General features: G+C 36.2%; 3 protein-coding genes across 5 annotated transcripts in view; all 3 read right to left on the reverse strand.

Moving 5' to 3' along the window:
• The window catches only part of arid3a (AT rich interactive domain 3A (BRIGHT-like)), a 58,132-nt gene extending 56,474 nt beyond the window's left edge, over positions 1-1,658 (reverse strand). For all 3 annotated transcript variants that reach the window (XR_008607219.1, XM_055049036.1, XM_055049014.1), the window contains exon 1: positions 1,380-1,658. The gene's annotated coding sequence lies outside the window, so the exon portion shown is untranslated. The remainder of the gene's footprint in view (positions 1-1,379) is intronic.
• A 5,397-nt stretch (positions 1,659-7,055) lies between these two features.
• Positions 7,056-18,581, reverse strand: slc35e1 (solute carrier family 35 member E1). Its single transcript, XM_055056454.1, has 6 exons — positions 18,169-18,581; positions 15,829-15,899; positions 12,294-12,431; positions 11,666-11,791; positions 11,330-11,575; positions 7,056-10,599 (listed from the first exon to the last, which is right to left on the reverse strand). Exons 1-6 carry the CDS (start codon positions 18,494-18,496, stop codon positions 10,375-10,377), a joined length of 1,134 nt encoding a protein of 377 aa, XP_054912429.1. The 5' UTR covers positions 18,497-18,581; the 3' UTR covers positions 7,056-10,374.
• A 1,810-nt stretch (positions 18,582-20,391) lies between these two features.
• On the reverse strand, positions 20,392-24,084 carry LOC129374560 (mediator of RNA polymerase II transcription subunit 26-like). Its single transcript, XM_055053033.1, has 3 exons — positions 23,805-24,084; positions 22,337-22,411; positions 20,392-22,259 (listed from the first exon to the last, which is right to left on the reverse strand). The coding sequence occupies exons 1-3, from the start codon at positions 23,874-23,876 to the stop codon at positions 20,892-20,894; spliced, it is 1,515 nt and encodes a 504-aa protein (XP_054909008.1). The 5' UTR covers positions 23,877-24,084; the 3' UTR covers positions 20,392-20,891.
• Positions 24,085-24,157: the final 73 nt, after the last annotated feature.

Here is a 24,157-nt window from a genome sequence, read left to right on the forward strand (position 1 = left end):
CAAGGTGTAGGTGAATATGAAGATGTGACTCGTCAGTTCCCCCCATTAATAATAGGCATGTTGATCTCAGGGAGTCAGTGGTGGCCATTTTCTTTCATTCATTTTTAATGTCATTTAAACAACTGCCTATACTCTCACTACAAAAATAGCTTTTTTTTTTTTACTCCTGTGGGTTACAAGAATTTGAAACAATAACGTAAAACAAACATACCCCCGCTATTTATTATCTAGACTATTAATAACACAAATTAAGATTTTAAATTTAGGAGTTAACTTCACTGTTTTACTTTACTTAAAATAAGAACATACAGTAAGGATTTTTGGGTGAATAAATGGACTTACATGTCACTGAACTAAATGCTGAGACTGCAGAAAATTAACCATCATTTCTTTAGTTTTGTTATAGAATGTAGAAGGAATAATTTAATAATTTTTTGTTGTTGAAATGCTGTAACAATCACACATGCTATTGGAACTACTTAAAAGCTATTTTGATACTCTTCAGATTTATTTGTTTATTATGGTAAACACTTGTTGGCCTCCCTCCATACTTCAAATGTGACCCTCAGTGTGACATTTTAGGCAGGCACGACTCTATTTAAATGCATGGTGGTGGGTGCAGTCACACACTGAGTCCTTTATGTCAATGAAAGGGCAGTTGAACGTGCTTATGGTATGCAATCCTGAAGCGGATGTTTAATGGCGTCCTGAAATTGAACCTTCCTTCTGTAACGAATGCATCACCCCCATTAGCTAAACAAAAATTATAGTGAATAATTCAAATAGGATAACTTTAATAAGTACTTTGGTGCTGCTGTTGGTCAGAAATGTATACTTGTTTATTTGTTGTTGAGCTGGGGTGAAAAAGACAGCCTGATATTGTAAATAATCATGTAATATTTACTAAATTAGCTAGCAAACAAAACGGTCAGTATTCGAACGTTAGTTACCGTCCGAGGTAGAAAAGAGAACTTCAAAACATCAGCCTAAATAGTTTCAATCATTTTTTTTTTGTTGCCTATAATTTCAACGTAAGTAAATAAATGAAAACCCCTCAAAACTTTGTGTATAATAATCATACATCATATACTTTTTTGAAAATTTACGATAAAAAAAATAGTGCCCGTCCACTCAGCGTAAGTTAACGTCTATACGTTCGATGACTCATAGCACTCAAATCCATCCGCCGCATTCGCTATAGGTTATTGATCAGTCATTTGATAATGCATCGATTTTATCAAACAAGAAAAACAATAGGGTTCTTTAATTGATTACTCAAGCAAAGTAGATAAATTGAAACAAGAGAATAAACTGAAGATGTGAACATAACAGTCTGAACGAGAATAAATGAAGCAGAAGGAATACAAATGCAACCTTACCACATCGGCTTCCGTTCGATTTTCTCACTGTTTGGAAGCGGAAGAAACATTCCAGTTTTCCCCCGTCTGTCTTGATTCGTGGTCTCCTCTTCAGATCAGAGGAAGTGGATAATTAAAAAATAAATAAATAAAAAGAAGGCACCAAACTCGGTGTAAAATGAGAGGTGGTTCGTGTGAATGTATATCGGCTAAAAATTAAGTGGTTTCATGTGACTGGCTGCATGATATCCACGCATTCGGCTCTGAATCGTGTTTTCAGAGTTTCGGAGTCTGGCTCAGGCTGAGACAGAGCATGAGAGAGAGGCGTGGAGACACTCTCCCAGCCTGCAAAGTCACATCATTGGTTGACAAACAGCAATCAGATGCAAATTCCTAACCTCTGAATCAGCAGGGGCCGGCCCCCCCGGTGTACCCCCACCCCCTGCAGCGGCGTATGACGGTGAAAGCGAGGGTGTGAACTGTGAACGGGCCCGCAGAGAGCTGGAAATCACACTGCCTTACCTATACCTGCTGGATTTCACACATGCATATCAATGCTTAAATCAAAATGAATCTCGAACTGTCATGAAATATATATATGACATAAGTTGCATGCTCTTTGGTTGCTTTATTACAATGCTGCAAACCAGAGAGAGGAACTTTTGTGGTCATGATTTTGTAACTAATAAAATGCATGCATATGAAGTAAATTTGAGGCTTTAAAAAAAATCCCAATTCTATTTAAGTGCGTTTCTATTATGTATGAAATTGAAATTGTTTTTATTTAACAACTTACAAAAACAGAGATATTAAAAAACACACACACACAAGTGGGTGGAAGAAATTTACTAGTTTTTGAGCACAAAACACATTTTTATAAATTTGCCATTCCAGTTTTAGTAACATTGAAAATTATAAGGGATGCACCCACATGAACATTTGGGCCGATATTGATATTCAATTTTAATATTGCTGTTTTGGCTAATAACCGATATAAAATATTGTATATTTATCTGAAAACTTTGGAAAACAAACTGGAACAAGATCAAATAAAATTTTTATTGTTAACAACTGCCTGTTTTTTTTCATCTGACCGAAACAGATATAAAAAAAAAGACTAATATTGACTGCTACCGATGTTATCGCTGATATCGTGACACATTATAATACATGTGTCACACAGGTAAAACTGACAACAAAAAGGTGCCACAGCACAATGCTGCCGCCACCGTGCTTTACAGCTGGCATGACGTTCTGAGGTTTCAAAGCTTCATTTTTACGCCTCTGAACATAATTTCTGTCATTCTGTCTAAATCTCTCAATCCATATCTCTTCTGACATTAAACATATCAGTTAGTCATTAATTTTCACCACACAAGCAGCTGGAAATTTTAAATGACTAATTAAATTTTTAGAAGATCAATTCATAATTGATGTATGTTTTAGATGAAGAATTTTTGTCTTCCAATTTGTGCAAAACAACCCCTCAGCAAGAAGTTTTCACATGTAATTCTTGTCATTGTGGCCAAAAAGATAAACTTCCTATCTCATCAAATGGTCAAGCTGTTTGGTTAGCTCACATTTTTAGTTGTGCAAGAAAGAAAGATGGTGCCATCACTATGATTGGCAATTGGTGCAATGTTGGTTTCAAAGCCTTTCTCAAATATTAATCTTGTCATTGTGGCCAAACAGATAAACTTCTGATGTCACCCAATGGTCCAGTTTTCTTGCTGTATTTATCTGTTTTGGTATCTTAAATTTTGCAAGAAAGAAAGAATCATAGTGGCGGCACCTAGTGGTGCCACCACTATGATTGGCAGATTGACAGATTGGCACTTGGCACAATGTTTTTATGTTTTCAAAGCCTATTCTGACTCCTCCAAACATGATTCTGGTCATTGCGGCCAAACGGATAAACTTTCTGTCTCAACGAACGGTTAAACTTTTCTTCGGAATGTATTTATCTGTTTTGATATCTTCGAACTTTGGTTGTGCAAGACGGTGTTGACTATGGAGCAGGCATCGTCTTCTTTGTTGGGCGTTTCAAAGAAGTTTTGAAACGCCCAACAGCCGTGGTGGTTTTCTGAACATCTCCGGCAATTTCTTTACACAATGTACAGGTAAAACTGACAACAAAAAGGTGCCACAGAACAATGCTGCCACCACCGTGCTTTACAGCTGGCATGGTGTTCTTAGGTTTCAAATCTTCATTTTTACACCTCTGAACATAATTCCTGTCATTCTGTCTGTGTGTCAATTCTCTCCCACTTCTCTAAAAGTCACGGTTGTTGTATTTTGTGTCACTGAGTCATAACAAATCCTTAAAATCCTCTGATAAATATGACATTAATGGCCATCATGACTACAGATAAATATAGAATAGAAGAAGCAGAAACAGGGTTTCAGCATAAACATGTGAGAACTTTAAAGCAAAACTCACTTCCCAAAAAGTATTTCTAGCACATCAAGGATTCAGAAATAAACAGACACAAAGTTAAAAATAATTAGCATGAAGAGGAATACTCTGTTGTCATTTGAGAGCCAAAAGTTTTGGTTGGTGTTATAAAATTCCCACATTAAATATCTGATCATTTGTTATTTGTCATATTACAGACTCAACTGTTATTACATTTTTTCTACATATTGTCACCCAGAAACTCTTTTGATTGAATGTTGAATATAAAATAAGTACGACTTTCTTTTTAAAGAAAGAAGCAAAAAATAATGCAGTTTTGAAGTAAATTCAGGAATCTCCTTCAAGGCGAAGGTTTAATATTTGCAACTTCAAGTTAGCTATGGTGCATTTAATGTTTATGTATTTATCTTGGATGTGCACTGTGTTTACCATTTTTGTAACATACGTTTAGAAAACAATACTCAGTTTAAATGCATTTGATATTTCACTGCTCAGATTCGTTTAATTCATATCGATCGTTCCGGGTTTTGTGTTAATTCACAGATCTTCACATCTGTCATTTTGCGAATGCGAGGGCGGCGTGGGGAACTCACCTGAGCGCTCGCTTTATCTGACCTTTTGGTTTCAGAAGCGGCGTTCTGAATGGATGAGTCAGAGCGAGATCGATCTGTCATTAACACTAAACAGAAGATTGTTTGATGTTATGGACTGCTGTCAATTTCTGCCTCTATTTGACAGAGACGAAAAAGACTCAGCAGGAGAAATACAAACATGCACAAACACAAACATGCAAGCAGTGCTGTTTGTGTTTTGTTTTATAAGTTAAACTTTTGACTGAAAATGGATTGAATAGAGGTGTTTGATTCATATCGAATGAATTTCAACAATATTATAGATGTTAAGTTTGCTAAAATTTCTTTGTTCATTTTTCAGTTAAATTTGGTTTAGTCACAAAGTGATTTCTCCTGATATATAACAATTCGCGCTGCAGCAACCAGTAACTGACAGCCCGCCGTCCTCCATTTTCTGTTGGCGTTGGTAACAGAAATTGATGGACTGATGGGACCAACAGCTTGATTTTCTCTCTCGTTAGAACAAATACAGGGAACCCGAATGTGTCTGGGTCCGAGACGAACAAAGACAGATTACAAATGCAACAGGTTTTGTTTTATTCCCCCCTTAATTAAACTCAATTCTAGGATTTTAGTGCAAGACAGCAAGTCAGTGACAGCATTCATGAATACATTGGTGAAATGAGGATCCAAGCAAAGCTCTTCCACTTTCCCAACAACTTATTTTATTCATTATTAAAAAAAGCAAATCCAGGGCTGTGAGTGCTGACTGTTGTGTTTGCGCCGTGCAGCTGTCGACTCAAATGAAGAGCTGGAGATATCCTCAAGCAGAAAACCAATCCATGGGACGAAACGGGATCCATGTTAGTTTCCCAGCTCTCAGTGACAGATGAAATTAAAAATCAAATGGGGCTCTGTGGTGATGACAACTGCAATTTCACACTTGATACCAAAATAATTAAAGATGACGGATGCTTTTCAGCTCAAAGCCAAGGGTGTGGCCGTGGCTGAAAAGTGACACACGCACGATGACACGGCTATTAAAATGAGCCCAGGTGGCAACATATAACACACAAGGCATGACCTTTCATTTTTAGTAGCTGTACAACTCAGCAGGATCAAGTTTACCTGCTTAAATTAGGTGCATATTGATAAAAAGATTCCTCTGATAAGTCCTAAACACAAGGATGGATTGCATTATGACTGCTTTTGATTTTTTAAATTCACACATAGTGATACTTGTTACACATTAAGAAAATAATTAGCTTATTTCTAAATTCTGCTTTTATTAAAGTTGCTGTTGAGCTCACAAAATGAGACAATCACACCAAACACTATAAATTTTGAAAAAAGGAGACAAATTTCTGCCGCTTATGTCCTGTTTTTGTCAGGTCATGTCGTCACTCTGCAGTCATAAACATGTTTGTTTGGAGATCCATCTTGCTGTGTCAGCAAAACAGTCTGTTATTGGTGTTTTGGTATCATCATTTTTGCCCTTTTGTTATTATTATTATTACTGTTTTTATGAAGTTGCTGATCTTCCAAAGTCTCTAGTGGGAAACAAAAGCTTTTACTTGGACACTAATCCAACTGGAATTTAAATAACTCATCAACAACGATGCACTTTCTGTCTCATTTGTCTTCTAAAACATTGATGTTAAAATGGAATAAAATAAAATAAAATACTTTTAAGAGGTGGCACTGACTGGAGTCTGGTTCCGTTTCCAAAATAAAGGCTGATAACTGGAAGAAGTCCTTTTAGTACACTGCCGCCATCTAGCGGGGATGTTGGAGAACAACATTTTTTAACTCTAGTTCATATTTTGGATACTCAGCCACTGTTCCTGGGTCTGGTGGTGGAGCCCATGTATTTTACGGTTGAAATTCAAAGAACATGACAAGTTTTCGCATTAACATATAAAAGAAGACGTTCACTTCAACTGTAACTTTTAAATTTGATAGAAAAACCTGTTAAGAACAAAAGTGCCACTCGTTTGTTTACTATATATGACAAAACATATTAATTTCAAAAGAACATATTTAATGTAACATTTTATGTCTTTTAATTTATATTTAAGCCTTTAAGATAAGTCCATTCATGCGAACAAAATACACTTTTTTGTCTCCTTCCGACTTCACTTGCATTATGCAACTAGTGTTTGCAATTATTTTACATTAACTATAATGTTTATTAAACTGTGCTCAATAATTTTCTTCTTTAAGGACGGTGAAAAATTATATTCATGTAAACTTATGTCTCTACATATATATATTATCCAATTAGTATGAAAATATCATCTCTGATAAAGGTTTTCTGAAGCGATATTAGAACGATGCCCCAAGATTCCCACTAGATGGCGCCAGTGAGCTAAATTGTCAGAAATGTCAAATGGCTATAAAGTTAAAATCCGTGACTCCTTAAAGTAAAATAAACTAACTTATTATACGTAGCGTGCTTAGAATCTGGTTACATCTAATTTATTATTATTGTTTCGTACTTTATTATTTTTACAAGTTTTTAAGATTTTACACAGCAACATGTCCTGGATGACATCATCCGTGCTAATTCTACTCAAATCTAAGTTTGACTGTAAATGGAAGAAATATCTAATTAAAATCAGACCTTTATGTTTAAAACATTGAATCATTGACTTTATATCCTGTGCAGTTATGTTTTGTGTATGCATGTATTATTTAAGACGTTAGGGCTTTTTAGTATTTCAGAATTTATTTATTCTTCCCAACATTTAAAAATATTTACCAAACATAAGCAGACAAGACTGTGCATTGCAGCACCTCTGTACAGTTTGTACCATGACACCATAAATAAAAATCTATAAACATAGTTTACATACAAATGCTATTTCGAGATCCATTAAAGACAACAAAAATAATCGGTATACAACTTTTACAAAGAGATATCCCCTCATCTCTTTATCCTTTACAGCCCAGTGAAAAAAGCTTTACAGAGCTCCAAAAAAATGCTTTTACATTTTCCATGTAGGTTTATATACATGAAGAAAATAATAGTTTTTTTTTTTTTTTACATTTCAGCAACCTGCAATCAAGGCCTTCATTCTGTGATGCACCAACACAAAATGTTAAAAACATGAAAATAAACTTATCAGCATTTTGCCATCATATTCTGAATCGTTTCTTTCAAATTAATCCAATACCTTCTTCACATCCAGACATTTTGGATGTAATTAAACATTTACGATTTGATGACTGATGAACACTCCTAGGTTTTGTTGAGTTTGGTCAAACTAATAGCCACATTTTGACATTATTAAACTGTGATATATTTAATGAAGAGTCCGTTCTAACTCTCTGGACATAATTAACCACGTCTTAATACCGAGATTATGTGTTCTATACGGTCAAACTGATTTATTACTGATCCTGAAAAGGGTGAAATTGTTGCAGAGACAGAATGCAGGAGGTACTTTGAGGCACCAGTGTGTTGAGGAGCTAAAAGTAAATAAAGATGAAATCTGGCATATCAAAAAATGTAGAACACTGAAGAACAACAGTTTGATGAGGTGAATATTTAATTATTTGCTGGTTCTATTCTTTGACGTCATAAGTGCTAATTTGGTCAAACTATGACTCGATTCAGACATGATTTTTGATGCTCTGAAAGTCTATACTTCAATTTTAAACAATTAGGATTTAGTGAATTGAACAAAAAAATCGACTCAAATGTGAAACATCAACAAAGATGTCATTACAGATATTATTTTTCCTGGTTTCTGTACTACTGGCCACTCATCTAGTTTTCCTAAGAACTACTTTACCCATGAATCCTTACTGAATGCCTCTTTCCACTTCAGCTTGTTAAATGCCAGTCACTTAACCAGCCTGAAGAATAAATGAAAACAAACATCCGAGGAAACACAACCAACACAGAAAAACCTGCAAAAATATAAAATAACAAAAACTGTCTGTACCTCAAGAGTTTTATGAAACATCAGCTGCCTGACACTACAGTCCTTAAGAATGATCGACGTAAAAGGTGAATGTCAATAAATTAAAATATAAAACAAAAAATATATATTTCATCTGAATAAAAAAGCTCAATTCAGGAAAAGATTTATTACATGCAGAATCATTTTAGTTAATTTAGTAGATTTTGGTTTTCCACCAAAACCCAAAATTCAGTGTCTTAGAAAATTTGACCAATTAAAAACTCAATTCAGAAATGTTTTATAATGGTTTAATTTATTAAGATCCACCTGTACAGATTAATTTAAATAGCAAAAGTTCATTTTTTATGGATGGCGAGTCATTTTGGTGACCAATATGTGCACAGAGTTCAATAAACAACTCTTGACAAAAATCACATTTTGTTGTTTTAAAATGTGCAAAATTGATGCCAACTACAGTAGAAAAAACAAAGTAACACAAAACATTCTAAAGCAGCTTTAGTTCAGGATTTAAAGGAAAATAAATCCAACTGCGGCGTTAACAAATTCCAATAACCTGTAAAAAGAAACGCAGTAATATTTATTTTTTGTATCCATTACCGTTAAAATTTAGTTTTCGTTCTTTATGTTTGCTAAACCAAAAGGCACATCACAGGGCCTTTCTAGAAACTGGTGATCTACGTTTTACGACGACACATCTGGACAACAAGTTGTGACATCCTTGCTCAACAGGGGGACAGGACACATGTGTGAGAGGTCACTGACCTTTGGCCTCACTCTCCACTTAAAGCTCTAAACGCGCTGCGTTCTCAAACATCCCTTTATGATTGATCAGCAGGGTTTTTGTTTTCTATTTAAAATGTAGCTCAAACTATTCTGGTTGTGGGAATATTTACAAGCATCAACGTTTGCCCAGAAACAATGGAAAACAAACAGAACACCTTATTTTTATTATTATTAGGTATTTTTCTTCATCAGGCACTTGTATGAATGATGCTGGAGTTTACTTCTCGTACCTTCAGACTTTCAGAAACTCCAGTTTGATAAAGATACGCTTTTCTCTAAATGAGAACTAATTCAGAAGAGAAAAATAATCAGAAACTGAAACGTTTGTCTCGAAACAAATCAACTGAAATTCAATACACTTGGCTTCTTTTTTGACCTGAATAGGGGAATTAGGGGACAGAATTCCTATTGTTGAAAACAATATTTAAAACCAGGAAACTAAAACCCATATTTCGACCAAAAACACCTTAAATGTTCATGTGAAACCAAACTGCTTCAGTCTCCAACTGGACTGTACATGGCTCATTTTAACAACGTGAACGTAGCTTAGCTTAAATCATAACGAGACTCGACGCTGAGATATAATCTGCCTCCATTTTGTAAACTATATTCCTGAAGACAATTTGTTTCTCCTCATAAAACAAATGCCTCAAGAAGAAAAAACGACAACCCTAAAGATAAAAATCCAAGTTGGTTACAGATGCAACGTGAGGGATTTTGGATGTTGGTTGAAAGGTTACAGATTAGAGATGCAACGATCAATCTGACAGGGATTAGATATGTCTATTTTCCTTCATCAGCTCTCAGAAAAATAACCAAGAACTCCCAACAGAATATGTGTCATTATGAACTTTTTTGGGTTTAGTAGAAATCAGATGAAAGTTTGAAGCTAGAGACTTCAGATCATTCAGAATAATCTTAATTTTTTAGAGATTTTAGAGACTGATTGCTGCATCTCTCTTGTGAATGACAAACAGCGGCTGCTTGTGGAAGACAAACTAGATGTTTTCAAACTGCGGCATGTCGTCGTGTCTGAATATTGTGGCTCAATCTCTCATCAAAATGTCTGAAGCTGCTGATTTTGTTTCCTCAACAGTCATCAGCATCGTAATAAATAAAAACGAGCAGCAAGGATGTAAAGAAACATGCCGACTAAACATGGAGGGACGCGGAGAGGAAACTTCTCTGGCACGTCACAATCGGCTCGTCTAATTTTTTTCCTTTTTTTTTTAAAATCCCTAACAAACAGCACTTGCCTTCAGGCTCAGTCCGGAGCAGGAGAGAGAACCTGCTGCTGCGAGGCCCGAGCGCCTCCGTTACACCACGAACTGGTGGTTGCTGCTGTGGTTTGCCGTGTAGGCCTGCCGGCTGTACTGGAAATGGTCGGTCAGAACGTTGTTCCAGTTCTGCTGCTGTTCGGAGCCGTAGAAAGGCCCCGACCCATTCGCCTGCGTCTTCTCCAGCACCGGGTTGTCAAAGGACAGGAGGTCCTGCGTGCTGGTGGGCAGCTTCTTCTTCTGCTTGTTGGCGTCGTACTTAGCCTGACGACAAACGAACAAATGAGAAAGTTTAAATAAAATCATTTCCTATGAAGCCAGTCTGTGCTAAACTGAAACTAAATAAATTGGGAGAATCATGGAAGAATAAATAACATCAAAGTAGCGCTAGGCGATGCCGTTTAAAAAAAAAAAAGTCAGATTTTTTCAAAACAGATAAGCTGAGTTTGTGTTGTTTGTTCTTCGAAAAGAGTTGTTCGTTTATCCAATCGTTTCAAAGTCCTGCCACTGATGATAATTTGATGCTGATGTGTTGAAAGATGAAGCATTTCATTATCTTCAAACTGAGACCAAAGCATGTTTTAATTTGTTGTTTTTGTCATGTTGCAATTCTCATAAAACTACTACTTCATTCTCCTAATATCATGACTTTGTTTTGTAACAATACATAAATAAAGAAGTCATAGTCTCTAATATTCAAAGCCCAAATAAACAGAAGCTTTAAAAGATGCAATTTATTGTCCAACCCTACTGAGAAGTATTAGGAGTGTTAGGATGAAATCTTAAAACCTTTCTCCTAATAGGAGTTTAATCTTTGCATTTGAAAGTTATTCCCCTAAATTTTTAAGTCTCTAAAGAAGCTAAATGTCAGCTGAACAGGACAAATGTGTGAAACGTTAAATGTTATCTTGATTATACATGATAGAGGTAGATTATTGATTATATTGTTACTGAATATGACTGAATGAGATGCACCTGGATGAGAAAGAATCACCTTGTTGTAGAGGAAAACCCCGAGAATGGCCGTCATCATACCCAGCACGTTGGTGAGCGTGACCGGGTTGCGCAACATTAGCAAAGATATGCTGATGACCATGATCCTCTTGGTGGCGTTGGCGACGGCGTAGCTGAGAGGGCTGACGAGGTTCAGAATACTGAAAGCGATGACGTTCTGGGCAAAATTACAGAAGCCGCTGATGAGGAGGAGGAAGAAGGTGCCGGTCCATCCCGAAATGTCCGACTGAAAGGGAGGCAGAGAATCCCTGTCTTAGGTTCATTTTATGATTAACTCCAAAAACAAAACAAAAAAAATTCTAGTATTGTTACTCACCAGATCCCCATTCACAAGAAACACAGAGAAATCCACCAGAACCCAGGTGGGAACCATGAAGAACATGGCGTTAAAACCCAGGACGTTCAGGAGCCTCAGGTGATGCACACCTGTGTCACGCAGCACCTTCAACAGAGAGGAGGAAAAAGACAAAAAAACTCCTTAAAAAGAATTAAAAAATGAATAAAACACAAAACCACTTTAGTAAACAGTGCAATCATTTCTTTTTTATCATTATTAAGGATTTACTGACCTAACAATCTCCCATGTTTTGCTGAAAAGTAACTTTTAGGTCAGTTTTATTCCAAGTGATTGAATATATTTGCATAAGAAAATAGACAAAATAAATACAATTGTTTTCAATTCAAAAATAATTTATTATCCCTTCATTTATCCCAAAGGGACATTAAATTAAATTTGCAGTTACAAACAGGACTAGTTGAAATGCTCATATTATCCCTTTAAATGAACTTTTAAATTAGAATAAAACTCTCATATTTCACAGTGAACTACTGAAAATAACTAAGTGTCAAAATATCACCAAAAAGAGTTTAAAAACAGATTCTTTCTGTTTCAGCTGAACCTGAGTGTTGATTTAACCTTCATGCTGAATGTGAAGAAGCCTCACCTTTTTAGAGAAGATGTTCTGCAGAGAGAAGCAGAGCGTGGCAGCGAGAGCGCTGATTAATCCTGAAACGTCAAAGGAAAGCTCAGTGACGGTCGCCAACAGCACGCCACTGATGATCGGGATGAGAGACACGTAGACCTGCAAAAACCAGATCGGGTCGGAGGAAAGAGTCAAGATCTAAACATAAATCAATAATAACTACTTCCTGTGCTGAGCCAGGTTTCATTTCCTACTGCAAGTGTTCCTACTTCTCAGTTACTCCAATAAATGATGTTTAAACAAAATGGTTCTGATAATTAAAAGTACAATTTCTTTGTTGTTTTTTACAGTTTAATTTCTAATGATCTATGCCACAGTTAAATTAACATTTGAATATTGTGAAGTATAGGTTTGTCAGGCTAAATGTTGCTGAACGATGAATTGTTCCAACAATTATTGCAATAAATGATAATATTGTTTTTAAGACCATTGTAAAGTAATGGTCTTGTGATGTACTAGTTATGGCTTAATAATGCAAATTTGCCTCTCAAAGACCTTCAGTTAGCTTTATAATTTGTTCACAACATATTTTATTTTTATTACACACCAACTCTTCGCAGAATATGTGGAATTAATGATTACTGCCAAATAAAAGAGGGGAAAAATACTAAATGAGATTTAAAAAAAAAATTATTTAAAATGTGAATGGAAAAGGAAATAAAATGATTAAATCCTAAATACATACAGATATTTTATCATCAGGTCTTGTTTTTCAAGATAATTTAGACTCAAAACTAAAATTAATTAGTTAAAGACTGTTTATTACCTTCAAGAAACAATAAATTAATCAAAACAACAAAAAACGAGCCAGAAATTGAAGAGGCATTTTTATGCATCAACTGTATTCGAGAAAGCTCTTTCAAACTATTTTTCATAATCCATGCAATGCTTGTGATAAATGTGAGAGAATAAGAAGCACAGAAACCCAAACAAATTTTTCCATCCACCAGGGACGACACCTCAACGGGGGAAACCATCATTACAGACACCAGATCATTTGCATAGTCCTGAGAAATGCTCATGAGAGACGAGCTTTGCTTTTCATGAGATGCACCTGTCACTAAACTCAGCCTGAAACTGAGAAAACACAGATTTAATAAAAACAAAAAACTAAATAACACACTATTATTTATTGATTTAACAGCACTGTGATGCAAAAGTGTGATGAAGATTTGGCACAAAAAGAGAAAAAGGTTCAAATCTGAATGTTTACTGCTGACAGAGATTCTTTCACATGAACAGAAATGTAAAGAAAGGTAAACTCCTTTCCCCCATTAGTGAAACCACTTTGTCTCAGCGCTGAACTGCAAAGTAAACATAACACCCTGATGTCAGACACATAAATCTATTTTCTGTTTAACACACAGAAATGTTCCTTCATCAGAATGGGAAACTGAGGAGCGTCTCAGAGCTGACATAACATCTTCACTTCACCTGCAGAGCTAGAAGTCAGAGGAAATGCTCGACTTTGTCAGAAACTGTGTAAAGATGTTTTATGTTTAAAGTAAAGAAATACAACAGCAATGCAAAAACACAAAATCTTACCAAGTATTTATGGTCTCGTTTGTGCTGCAAATATGTCAGTACACTTGAAATAAGACAAAAGTAACTCAGCAAGATACAGGTGCTTGTTTTTAAAAAACAATTTACTAACATTGGCGAAACGTATTAGTTCCGCTGGCAGATTATTTCACTTATAACACATGAAAAATGTGCTGTTATCAGTGAAATAATCTGTCAGAGAAACTAATACTTTGTCATTAACACAGAGGAATAATGGACTTAAAACAAAATGCTATATCTCACTGAAAAGTTAATTGAAAGTTATTTTTATCTTATGTCAAGCACACCAAGATATTTACACCAAAAATACTTGGTGAGATTTTGTGTTTCTGCAGAACTAAGTTTATTTGGAGGTTAGGAGTGAAACAGGATTATTTGGTTTTTTCTTTCTGCGCAACTTCACTGCAGAAAGAGCTGGCTGGCCTTTGAAGGGTCACTGGTTACCCGCCGTTTTACCATTAGCCAGCATGCTATCACAGTACAGAGAACCAGGAAATGACTCAAAAACATATCGATATGGCTTTTTGATGTGCAAAGTGAGAAAAATCTGTAAACAAAGATATGATCTAAAGGACTATACGCCAAACAAAGCCCAGAACGGCTGGTAATGATGAGAAATAAGAGCCTGATTTTAGTCAGCGGGGCGAAAACGTTCCAGTTTCACCTGATCTGGAAAGACGAAACTGTTTCACAGAGATCACTCTTTTCCCATCTGGATTGTGTGTGAGATATTGATTACATCTGAATAATTTGAAAATCTGAGTGTCTTAGTTTAATGTATACAGTTATTATATCACTGGTCTTTCGCTTTTAGATCTTAGGGATTTTTTTTTTACAAGCATTTTTGTTTAAAAAAAATGTCAACAGAAAATATTCACCTCATACAGGAAAATTTAAAGTTTCTTCTCAGTCCAAAGTCAGTGAATTACAGTTTTGTAATTGATAAACTACTGATTTTATGAGATTCTCAGCCTTGTCTGCAAAGTGGCAAAATAACTGATGGATGCAAATGTGGATTAAAACACAAATATTTAAAATAAACTTGATTCCATAACATTGTGCCACAGAGAAGCAACTTTAAAACTTTTGGATTGTTTCATATGATTCAATTAAATGTCACTTTTCATGTGAATACAAGTTTGAAGCTGAAATCCTGAAATAACTAATTCTTTATGATTTTATATATGTTACAATGGATTCAGTTTATGTGTTAGCCTTTTCTATAATAAATAAAAACACAAGATGGGGCACATAGGATGGGGAAAATAAGCTTCTAAGCTTATTTTTATGAACTTTTATCCAAAAAGTTTTATCCATTTTTATTCAACATAAAAAAAATGAATAAATCAAAGGTCATAAATCTCCTAACGCCACACAGGCTGTAGAGAGTTAGGAGTCTTTATATTTTATGTTATTTTCACTCTGTGGTCTGTTTTAACCACCAGTTTGGATGCTACAACAACTTGCTACAACAACTCACTGAACAGTTTTTCTTTTTTTTAAAAAGGGAACAATCTATTTGACAAAAAACAGAAAAATCCCTCCAGGTTTAAATGCAGTGTGGTGCGAGAGTCCAAATATCATATTGACTTAACACCGGATTTCCTCGTCTACAAAGATATTTACGATGATGTGCTGAAGTCTGTTGGTAAAAATGAACTGCTGGTTCACTCAGCACAAATTCCTCAGTCTTAACTTTCATTCGAGAATCAACCTACGTAAAGCCTCCTAAATGTCAGATATAGAATGCAGGAGCTGATGTGGATGACCTCTGACCTCCTGGAGAATGCCAGTGACGGAAGCTTCAGAAGGCGGCTGCAACATGAGATGCACCAGAGGCACAGTAGGCTCGCTGTGCCACATCACCGCTGCCGAGTCGCAGCCTGAAACAGAGCAGGACTTGTGCTGCGTCTTATGCTCCGGACCTACTCACCTTTGTAGTTTGCTTCTCCCTCATTATAATTCTCGACAGCAGCACCACCCATATTGGCATTGTGGCTTTGACTGTGAAAGAGACAAAGGGGGAAAAATGGGACGGTGTCAGTTTTAAAAATAATAAGAACTGTGGTTCTGCAGCAGGGAGAGAACGAACCGATTACGTCTGAGCTGTAAAAAGTTAATGGCAGGTCAGAGCTGGGTGCACACCTCTGTCAAATAACACAAAACGTCGGTCACTGAGTCACGCCTTGACAGCGATGCGTCATGTTCCCACCAACTGAGAAGAATAAATGGATCCTAAACAATGTTGATCATCCAGATTCACTGCACAGTTCTTATAATAGGAAGTAGGACTATATATATTTTGATTTATTCTCGCAAAAAATACAGTTAATGTTAAAAAAAAACCCAGATTAACTTTATATTTTTACTATTTTTTCTAAGACCAAACATGAATCAATAAATTTAAAAAATCTGATTAAATAAAGCCACTATGTCCAATTTAATGATTTAAAACATTTCTTAAATTAGCTGGTGTTTGGCCACTATGAATGCTTTTCCATGCAGTTACCGTAAAAAAGTAATTCATAGTTTTTTATCATAATTTTTATTGCTATCATAAAATAAAATTACAATAGATTTTTCCCTATCTGTTAATCAACTTGAACAATTTAGTTTAAAAAATAAAAATAGAATAAAAATCAGAATAAAGACATGTTGTCGTGCAAAAATAGGAACTTCAGCATGTAAAACCTTCCTTATTTTGTTGAATTCAAAACAAAGTCAAAGAAAAAATAAATCAGGTTTTTTTTCTCATGTTTTCTAGTTTAAAAAATGATCAAAATCAGAAAAATCAATAAAAATCTTATACAAAATGCTTATTTGCAAGAAAATGGCTGATAGTGGAATCTCTAACGAAAAGACAATGTAACATAAAATCTTCAGAAATAACACACAACTAACTAAAATCAGATATAGAATTTCAACATTGAATAAGGAAATCTCACGGCCATGTTAATTACAGAGAAGATGGGTGATAATATCAGCAACAATGGTTATATGTCATGGCAGCAAATTATTTAAATACTGTAGTTAAACAAGAAACAAAAAACTAAATTAACAAGCAACTTAAATGAACATGATATCGCCATTGAAACTGTCCACACTGAAGATGAGGAGTAAAATGTAAAATAAAAAGATGAGTGGAGGGATAAAGTGAACTAGAAAAATGCTGGCCCTTGACTCACTGGCTTTCTAACCGTACAGTCACACAGAGATGTAAAGAGGAGATGCAAAAGCAAATAAGGTGGATTAGCAGTGCATGCCAAACACTGAGGGTGTCTTCCTGGACATATAATAATGAAATATTGTCTCTGATGTCTAGATACTGAACTGTTATGTTAAGACAGTTATAAGCAACAGTCTTCAGTCAGAGGCCTCTTCAGATTCATTGCTAGACTGACTGCTGCCAGAGATCCTTCCTTGCCCACATTATCAATCACAAAGACTCTTTGAAGATTCTTGAATAATAAGAGTTGCATTTAAATAGAAAAAAATTACAACAACATAATTATAAATCAGCAATATTTAGGTTGAGAAAACTATTTTCCTAATCTTTTTTTCAATATCAAACTTACAACACTAACGCACTAGGTTAATATCCCTTTCACAGACAATATATAATGTTTATGGTGTCTTTTTAATCTACAAATGGCTCCTTATAAACTGTAAGTTTGTGGCTACAGTCTTTTTTTTTTTTTTTTGTTGGTCAACAACCAAAAAAAGACATGTTTTTTTTTGTTCTCCTTTTACTGAATTACTCAAGAGTAAAACTTAATATACAGAAGCAAAAATAAAAAGCACGGAGTAGTAAAACTACTCCTAAAAGAAATATTTTCTTCAAGAAAGTTACTAAAGTAACTTATACCCACCTCTGCATTTAATTTTACCAGTGAATCGGGGCATTTTCAGGATCACTAACAGATACTCAGTTACCCTGAGTTTAAAAGTGAAGACGCACGCTACTCCTCCCCCTTGACGTATTTCAGCTTTAATTCAGATGGCTAGCAAGCTAACAGCTGGTATTTTACCTAAAATTACTGTAAAAAATACAAAAGTACAGTCAAAGGCTGTATTTTAAAAATAATTAGTGAAATAAAAGCTTTTCTGTTTGGGATCTACTTGACGCTGCTGTCTGCCAGACTCTTTAAATGCCCTTGTCGGCAGTTGGCCAGCCGTTAGCCGCAAAGCTAATATCAGCTGACGGTAGAGACACATCATCAAGTTGCCCCGGATAACAGGTTCCAGCTGGCCGGATTTAACATTTTACACTCACCTGTGTGTGCATACGAAACGGGCACCTTCCATATGCTGAAGTGAGCCGAAACGGACGCGAAGTATTTTCCGAAAGCCAAAGGGAGGATGTACCACCGATAGTACCTGCTCGGCAGTTCAGTTTTGGGGACTCCCCATGCCCTCAGCAGCGGCGGGAGGAAGACGACAACGGAGATGATGTGGAACAGAGAGACCGTGACGGGATACGGGAATCCGTTGAGGATTATCTTGTTGATAACGTTGCCCCCGGAGCTCACCGTGTACCAAAACACACACAGGACAACTATCCGAATCCCTTCCCCGACCGGGGTCCGCGCCACCGCAGCCATCTTTCTGCGCGGAGTGACGAGTCACCACCGGTGTGTGTAGTTGTACCGGGGCGCAGTAAGCTCCGTCAGACCGTCAATTAATGAAGCGTTCTCCTTCCGGTCTCCGATTTCAAAATAAAAGAAACTACAACCGCATTTCAAGAATGTACGACACAGCTTCACAGAATGAAATATTTAAAGCGTTTATTTCTTAAAATAACCTTATTTTCTGAAAGTTGAATTACACAGATTTACATCATGAGATTGTCTAAAAATCAGTAAACAAAAATGGATCCATCCCAATATTTACAAGGACAGACGAACAAATTATTCAAGATTTTTTAAAATCTAAACAAAAAGGTATGTCAATAAGTTATTTTATGTTTAATTTAACTCATACATGTAAAGTACAACGTCTACTATAAAAACTTTTTATTATATGGCTAATTATATATGGTTAGTTACATTACCCATCTTGTCAAATTGTTTTGTCAGGTTTGTTTTGTCAAGTTTTCATGACAGTAAATTGGAGAAAGAAACAAAACATTCTTACCTATTTTATTACATGATTTAAATTTTAATAAATTCAACCTGAAAGCCTACAGTATAATGTATGTCAGAGAGAGACAATTTTAATTGGTATTTAGAAGAATGGGGCAAGTTACATTATTACTGTTGAATCAATCAATTAGAAACACATCATTAAGAAATCTGTGAACAGTAAGGAGTAATCATGGAAGACAGTATGTATGTGGTTAAAACCTCTTGCTCTGTGCTAGATCTGGCTCTTAAATAATTTTAACAAACATTCGTTGGGACTGATGTTTTAGCCTTCTTACCAGCTTTATCTATCATCTTCCAACATACTTTGAATAACCCAATGGCTAGACATGTCATTTATATTTGTGACTGTTTTAACAGAGTATCAACAGAAGACTTGCAGACCAACACGGTGCTGCCATGTTGGATTATTTTTGTTTATTTATCTATGATGTCACACAAAGATGCATCATATTTGAGATGTGGCCAAAGATGTCTCCCCGGTTGTGCTTCTCTTTCTCTCAGATTTTGTGAATTAATCAGATACTTCCCCCCCAAAAAACAACAAAAAACAAAAAACAATGAAATTATCACCTGGCCTTCTACAGTTTTTTTTAAGCACAACAATCTTAATTAATCTAAGCTTATGTTAATAAATATAGTAATCATTATTCTTGCTTTCAGGAAATAGAAAAAACTGACCTGAAAAAATAGGTTTAGTTTAATTTAATGTCGGTAAGGAAGGAAAAAATGGTGTACTCTGTATATAATGGATGCAAATTTCAACTGCAGATAATAATGACAGGGTTTTGAGGTCATTTGCATACAGGGCAAGCAATTGAGATCTGATCACTTAGGCTGGTGTCCAGACTTTGTTCTGCACAGGTCGAAATTGTCAAGTTTAAAGTAGGCCTATCTGCAGCTCACAAACCTATGTACATGCAAAAATATATATTTTATTATATTTATGAATCTTTTTTCTTCTAAAGCACTTGAACTTCTCATGGTTTTCGGAAGGCTTTTTGCCCACATGCAGAACACTCTCGAGAAGCAAAATGAAAAGTGAAAAAAGTTTTATTGAATAAATAAAGTTATGAATGAATGGGTTGAGTTTTTTTTTTGACTGGCGACTTGGGGAAGACAGGAACACTGGAAGCAGAGTAATTAGAGAGGTGAGTGGGCAGCAGAGCAGTCACAATAGTGCTGGTGAAAACAATCTGGTTCTTACTGGTGATGAGGATGATGGTCTGCCAGGGGCGTGGGAGAAACTGAAAGGATCCAGGCTTGGGCTTGATGCAGCTCCAAGACTCCATCTGGTGGAGAACCTGAACAAGCGGAAGGAGATGAAAACCCCACACAAAACCCAAAACCCCGACTCACAACAGAACTCACTTTATTTAGAACACAACTCAGTGGATTGTTACGGTGCTACTTATAATAAAAAAGAAACTGAAAGCAAGTAAAACATGATTAATAAAAGACAAATACTTTGTGCTGGGTCAAACGTTTTCCATTTTGAAACGTATTGTAATTTATTTGTGAAAACATACATTAGTTGCCTGTTGTAGTGGGACATTTGTAATTCGCTTGAACTTAAATGCTCTTAACTAAAGCTGTACAGTTGCAAATGAAACAGTCCTAATGACAACAGCATGAGATTAATTTAGGACAAATTAAGTTTTAAAGTATCTGCATGTCGTTACATACGGTTATCAAATGCTAATCGGAAAACAGGATATTTTACAAAATGAAAATACAAAACAAAAGCTGAATGGAACATCCAGCACAGATAAGTTATAATTTTCCTAAAATTTTTACCAACATTTCACATTTTGTAGACTTGATCAATTAATTTCCTTCCGAGCTGAACCAAGTTTCAGTCCAGGCAGACGTAGGGCAATATGTTTAGTCTGCTCTCATCTCCATGCAGATCTAGAGAGATGCACTCCGTCCAGTCATACCAGTTACCCTTGGTGTCGTAACACCCGTTAACTCCGGACCAACGCCGCCTCTGTAATCGGGTCAGGTCTTCACTGCTGATTTCTCTACTAACTCCAGGTAACTCTTTGACATGATGGTCTGATACCAGTATGGAAGTTTCTGTGGTATTCCTCTTCTGGTGATCCGCTCTTTTGCAAACCTCCGACATGAAAAGGTTGTGTGCACCAGACGACGACAGGATGTTGCTCTGCTGGGTGAGGTATGACTGGATTATTTCGCTCCTTGACTGTTCTTTCCAGTGCGTCTGCTGGAAGGGACTGGGAGGAATGGGTTGATTCGGCTTCAGCTGGAGTTCAGAGACTTTCTGTTCTTCTGAAGACTCCTTAGGGCAGATGCGTTTAATTTGTCCTGTTAATGGATCAAATGTGATCCTTCTGTCTTTTAACCTCACTGGTTTGCTTTTGTCTTCTGTAATTGGGCCATTCAGGTTCACAACATAATCTTTACCCCTGTATTTTTCTCTTTTCATCTTCACAGCATCATTAGTAATAGTCTCATCATCCAAACTTGAAGTCCTGCTTTGAAACTCCAAATTTGCAGACCCTGAGTGGTTTATGTGAACATTAAGTGTCTGAGCAGATTCCTCCGCCTTCACACCTGGATTTCCACTAGTTTGTGTTTTTTTTATTACAGCTTCTTGCTTTAGACTCTCAGGATGTTGCAACAGACAACCAGGGCTTCTAGGTTGATGTTTATCCCATCTAACCTGCTGTTGCATAAGCATGTTAGGAGGGTTGCTATACACAGAGGCACTTGCATGAGGTTTGACAGCATGAACAGGAACTTTATTTGATTTACTATTGTCCAGATACTTAGACGTATTCCTGTCTGATGGTTGGTGTGCATTAGTATTTGCAGGAATTTTAAAATTCCCACCAAGTCCATTAGATGGCTGCTGTTTTGTGTCATCATGAGCGACTCTGGGTTTCTTCGTTTGACCCTCTTTCTTGTCACATCTACGTTTCCTGTTGCTCATCGGTTCAGAATTTGGAGAGCAGTTGTTGAAGTCACTTCTGGCCTTTAACTCTGAGCCTGTTTTGCTCAAAACTGGAAGAGAAGAACAGGGGTAACTGCTGCCTTTGGAAGACCAACATGCACCAGTGAGTTCTTTGGACACCAAGCCATCCTGACCCGGGTCGATTAGCTTCTGCCAGGTCCGAAGGAGCTTCTTGGCTCTTTTTGCAAGATCCTCATTCTTGGTTTTTTTCCGGATGTCATTAATCAGCTTCCCAAGGCGCGTCTCCTACAACCAAAACATCGCAGATTATATTTTGACTTCAAAAAGAGTTGCTTTAATCAGATTTTTGTACTTTAACATACCTCCAGTACTTCTTTGGTGATGGAGTATTTCTCCAAACTGGAAATCACTTCCACAACCACCACCATGTTGCGTATCTGCTCAGAAGACAAAGGTTTACAATGTAACAAAGAAGTTTCTAATGAAAATGTGAGCCATCAACTTCAAAAACCTGAAAATAATGGATTATTTGAACCAGAATCATCAAAACAAACAGAAATAAACACTTTATATACCGTGTATATATATCACTTTTGAACTGAAAAAACAATAAAGTTTCTGATTGCATCCTAATTTATTGACATTCACTAATAAGTCAATGGACTACGGAGTAAAAACAGGGGTCATTAGGACAAGCATTCATTTGCTTAGAGTCTCAAATGTACAGCTGCATTTCATGAAAATATGTACCGATACTAGTTTCGGGATCAAAGTGACTAGCAAAGACAAGAACATGCAAATATTATCTTACTAGCAGAGAGAAGCATAAAGATTTAAATAAAACCCTAAACAATGTGTTAGAAAGGAGGCTTATTTATCAGAAAGGTGTAAAATATTACTACTGATAACGGATGTAGTGATTTAAGGAAACCTCAACCTGGAAATTACTAGTAAAAGTATCAAAAAAGAATAATGCAGCACATGTCAAAATACCAATGATATCATTATGGTTTTAATTATTAATATTAGAGTTAGACTGAGTTAGACTGGTGGAGTGCACAAGTAAAACAACAGGAAGTCCCCATGTTATGTAATTATAACAGCATCATATACACTTAGTGTTCCTGCACATAATCACGTTTTATAAACACGGGTATATTTCACAAATATAATTCTTGAATTATTATGTATTGCTTTTGTTGTTTGGTTTTGGTTGAAAGCATAATCAGTTTCATAACATCATTTTGAAACCAACAAATTATGAACATGACTGTGCATATTTTTTGAAACATCTCTTTGTCCTTCCTAGCAGAGGCTGCAAAAATGTTAAATTTTTCTGAATTCAAATAAATACAAATAATAAAACAGAAACGACTGGAATATTAAGAAAATAATGATCAGGATTTGGATGAATTTACTGTGGTCAGAGCAACAGCAGCTCTTAGTAGAAAATCTTTTCTTTGGGTTTGTTGTTGTATTTATTGCCCTGAAATGTCATTAGAAAATAAATAAAACACACAAAACATTAGGACGTTATTGCTTGTCAATCTAATAAGATCTGAATATAGTTAAAACAAATTTTTTGCAGCCTGAAATAAATGACTGAGTCAAATTATTTTTATTGTTATTTTTGCTTCAAAAACATTAAAAATAGTCTGGAAATGGATCATATTGCTGAAGCAAAAAAAGCAATTAAAACAGACATGCAACACCTCGTAAAGCTCCACATGCATGAATTGGAGAAACTTTTGACCCACTGGGTCTCAGAACCTATTATTTACTCCTTCTTCATTCTGTTTCCTCTGCTGTAAAACTTAAAAAAAAACTCACGTTGCTCTGGCCGTCGATGGCCTGCAGCAGCCGGTCCCTCATCACCCGCGGAGTGGCCGTGGCCGCTGACATCGCCCGGTGGACACCAGAATCCCTCTCGACACAACAAAGCGTTTGGAGAGCCCAAAGATATTCTTTCGAAAGCGGGCATAACGTCCAATGACGTCGCAGTGTTTGTGTTCACTCCCCGGCGTCACCTGCTTGGTGAATCCGCTGCAGGAGTCATTGAACTGTCCACCTCCGCCTCCGCCTCCGCCTCCTCCCTGGTCCTCCGAACTGAACTGGCTTTCCGTGAGGTACGTGCGAACAGCATGACGGGAACTATTTACGTAACCACTACTGGAGGGCTTGCG

Source organism: Poeciliopsis prolifica, unplaced genomic scaffold (genome assembly GCF_027474105.1).
Source record: "Poeciliopsis prolifica strain line A6 unplaced genomic scaffold, Auburn_PproV2 SCAFFOLD002, whole genome shotgun sequence".
Classification (NCBI taxonomy): domain Eukaryota; kingdom Metazoa; phylum Chordata; class Actinopteri; order Cyprinodontiformes; family Poeciliidae; genus Poeciliopsis; species Poeciliopsis prolifica.

What these genes read in the sequence shown, in the direction of transcription:
- slc35e1 (XM_055056454.1), bottom strand. Translation starts at nt 18,496, where the DNA reads ATGGCTGCGGTGGCGCGGACCCCGGTCGGGGAAGGGATTCGGATAGTT. An exon ending in TTCTTGTGAATGGGGATCTG is followed by an intron (nt 11,576 to 11,665) that starts GTGAGTAACAAT and finishes CCTCCCTTTCAG; the next exon opens with TCGGACATTTCGGGATGGAC. An exon ending in GGGTTTTCCTCTACAACAAG is followed by an intron (nt 10,600 to 11,329) that starts GTGATTCTTTCT and finishes GTTTGTCGTCAG; the next exon opens with GCTAAGTACGACGCCAACAA.
- LOC129374560 (XM_055053033.1), bottom strand. Translation starts at nt 23,876, where the DNA reads ATGTCAGCGGCCACGGCCACTCCGCGGGTGATGAGGGACCGGCTGCTG. An exon ending in CCATCGACGGCCAGAGCAAC is followed by an intron (nt 22,412 to 23,804) that starts GTGAGTTTTTTT and finishes TCTTCTGAGCAG; the next exon opens with ATACGCAACATGGTGGTGGT. An exon ending in TCACCAAAGAAGTACTGGAG is followed by an intron (nt 22,260 to 22,336) that starts GTATGTTAAAGT and finishes TTTTGGTTGTAG; the next exon opens with GAGACGCGCCTTGGGAAGCT.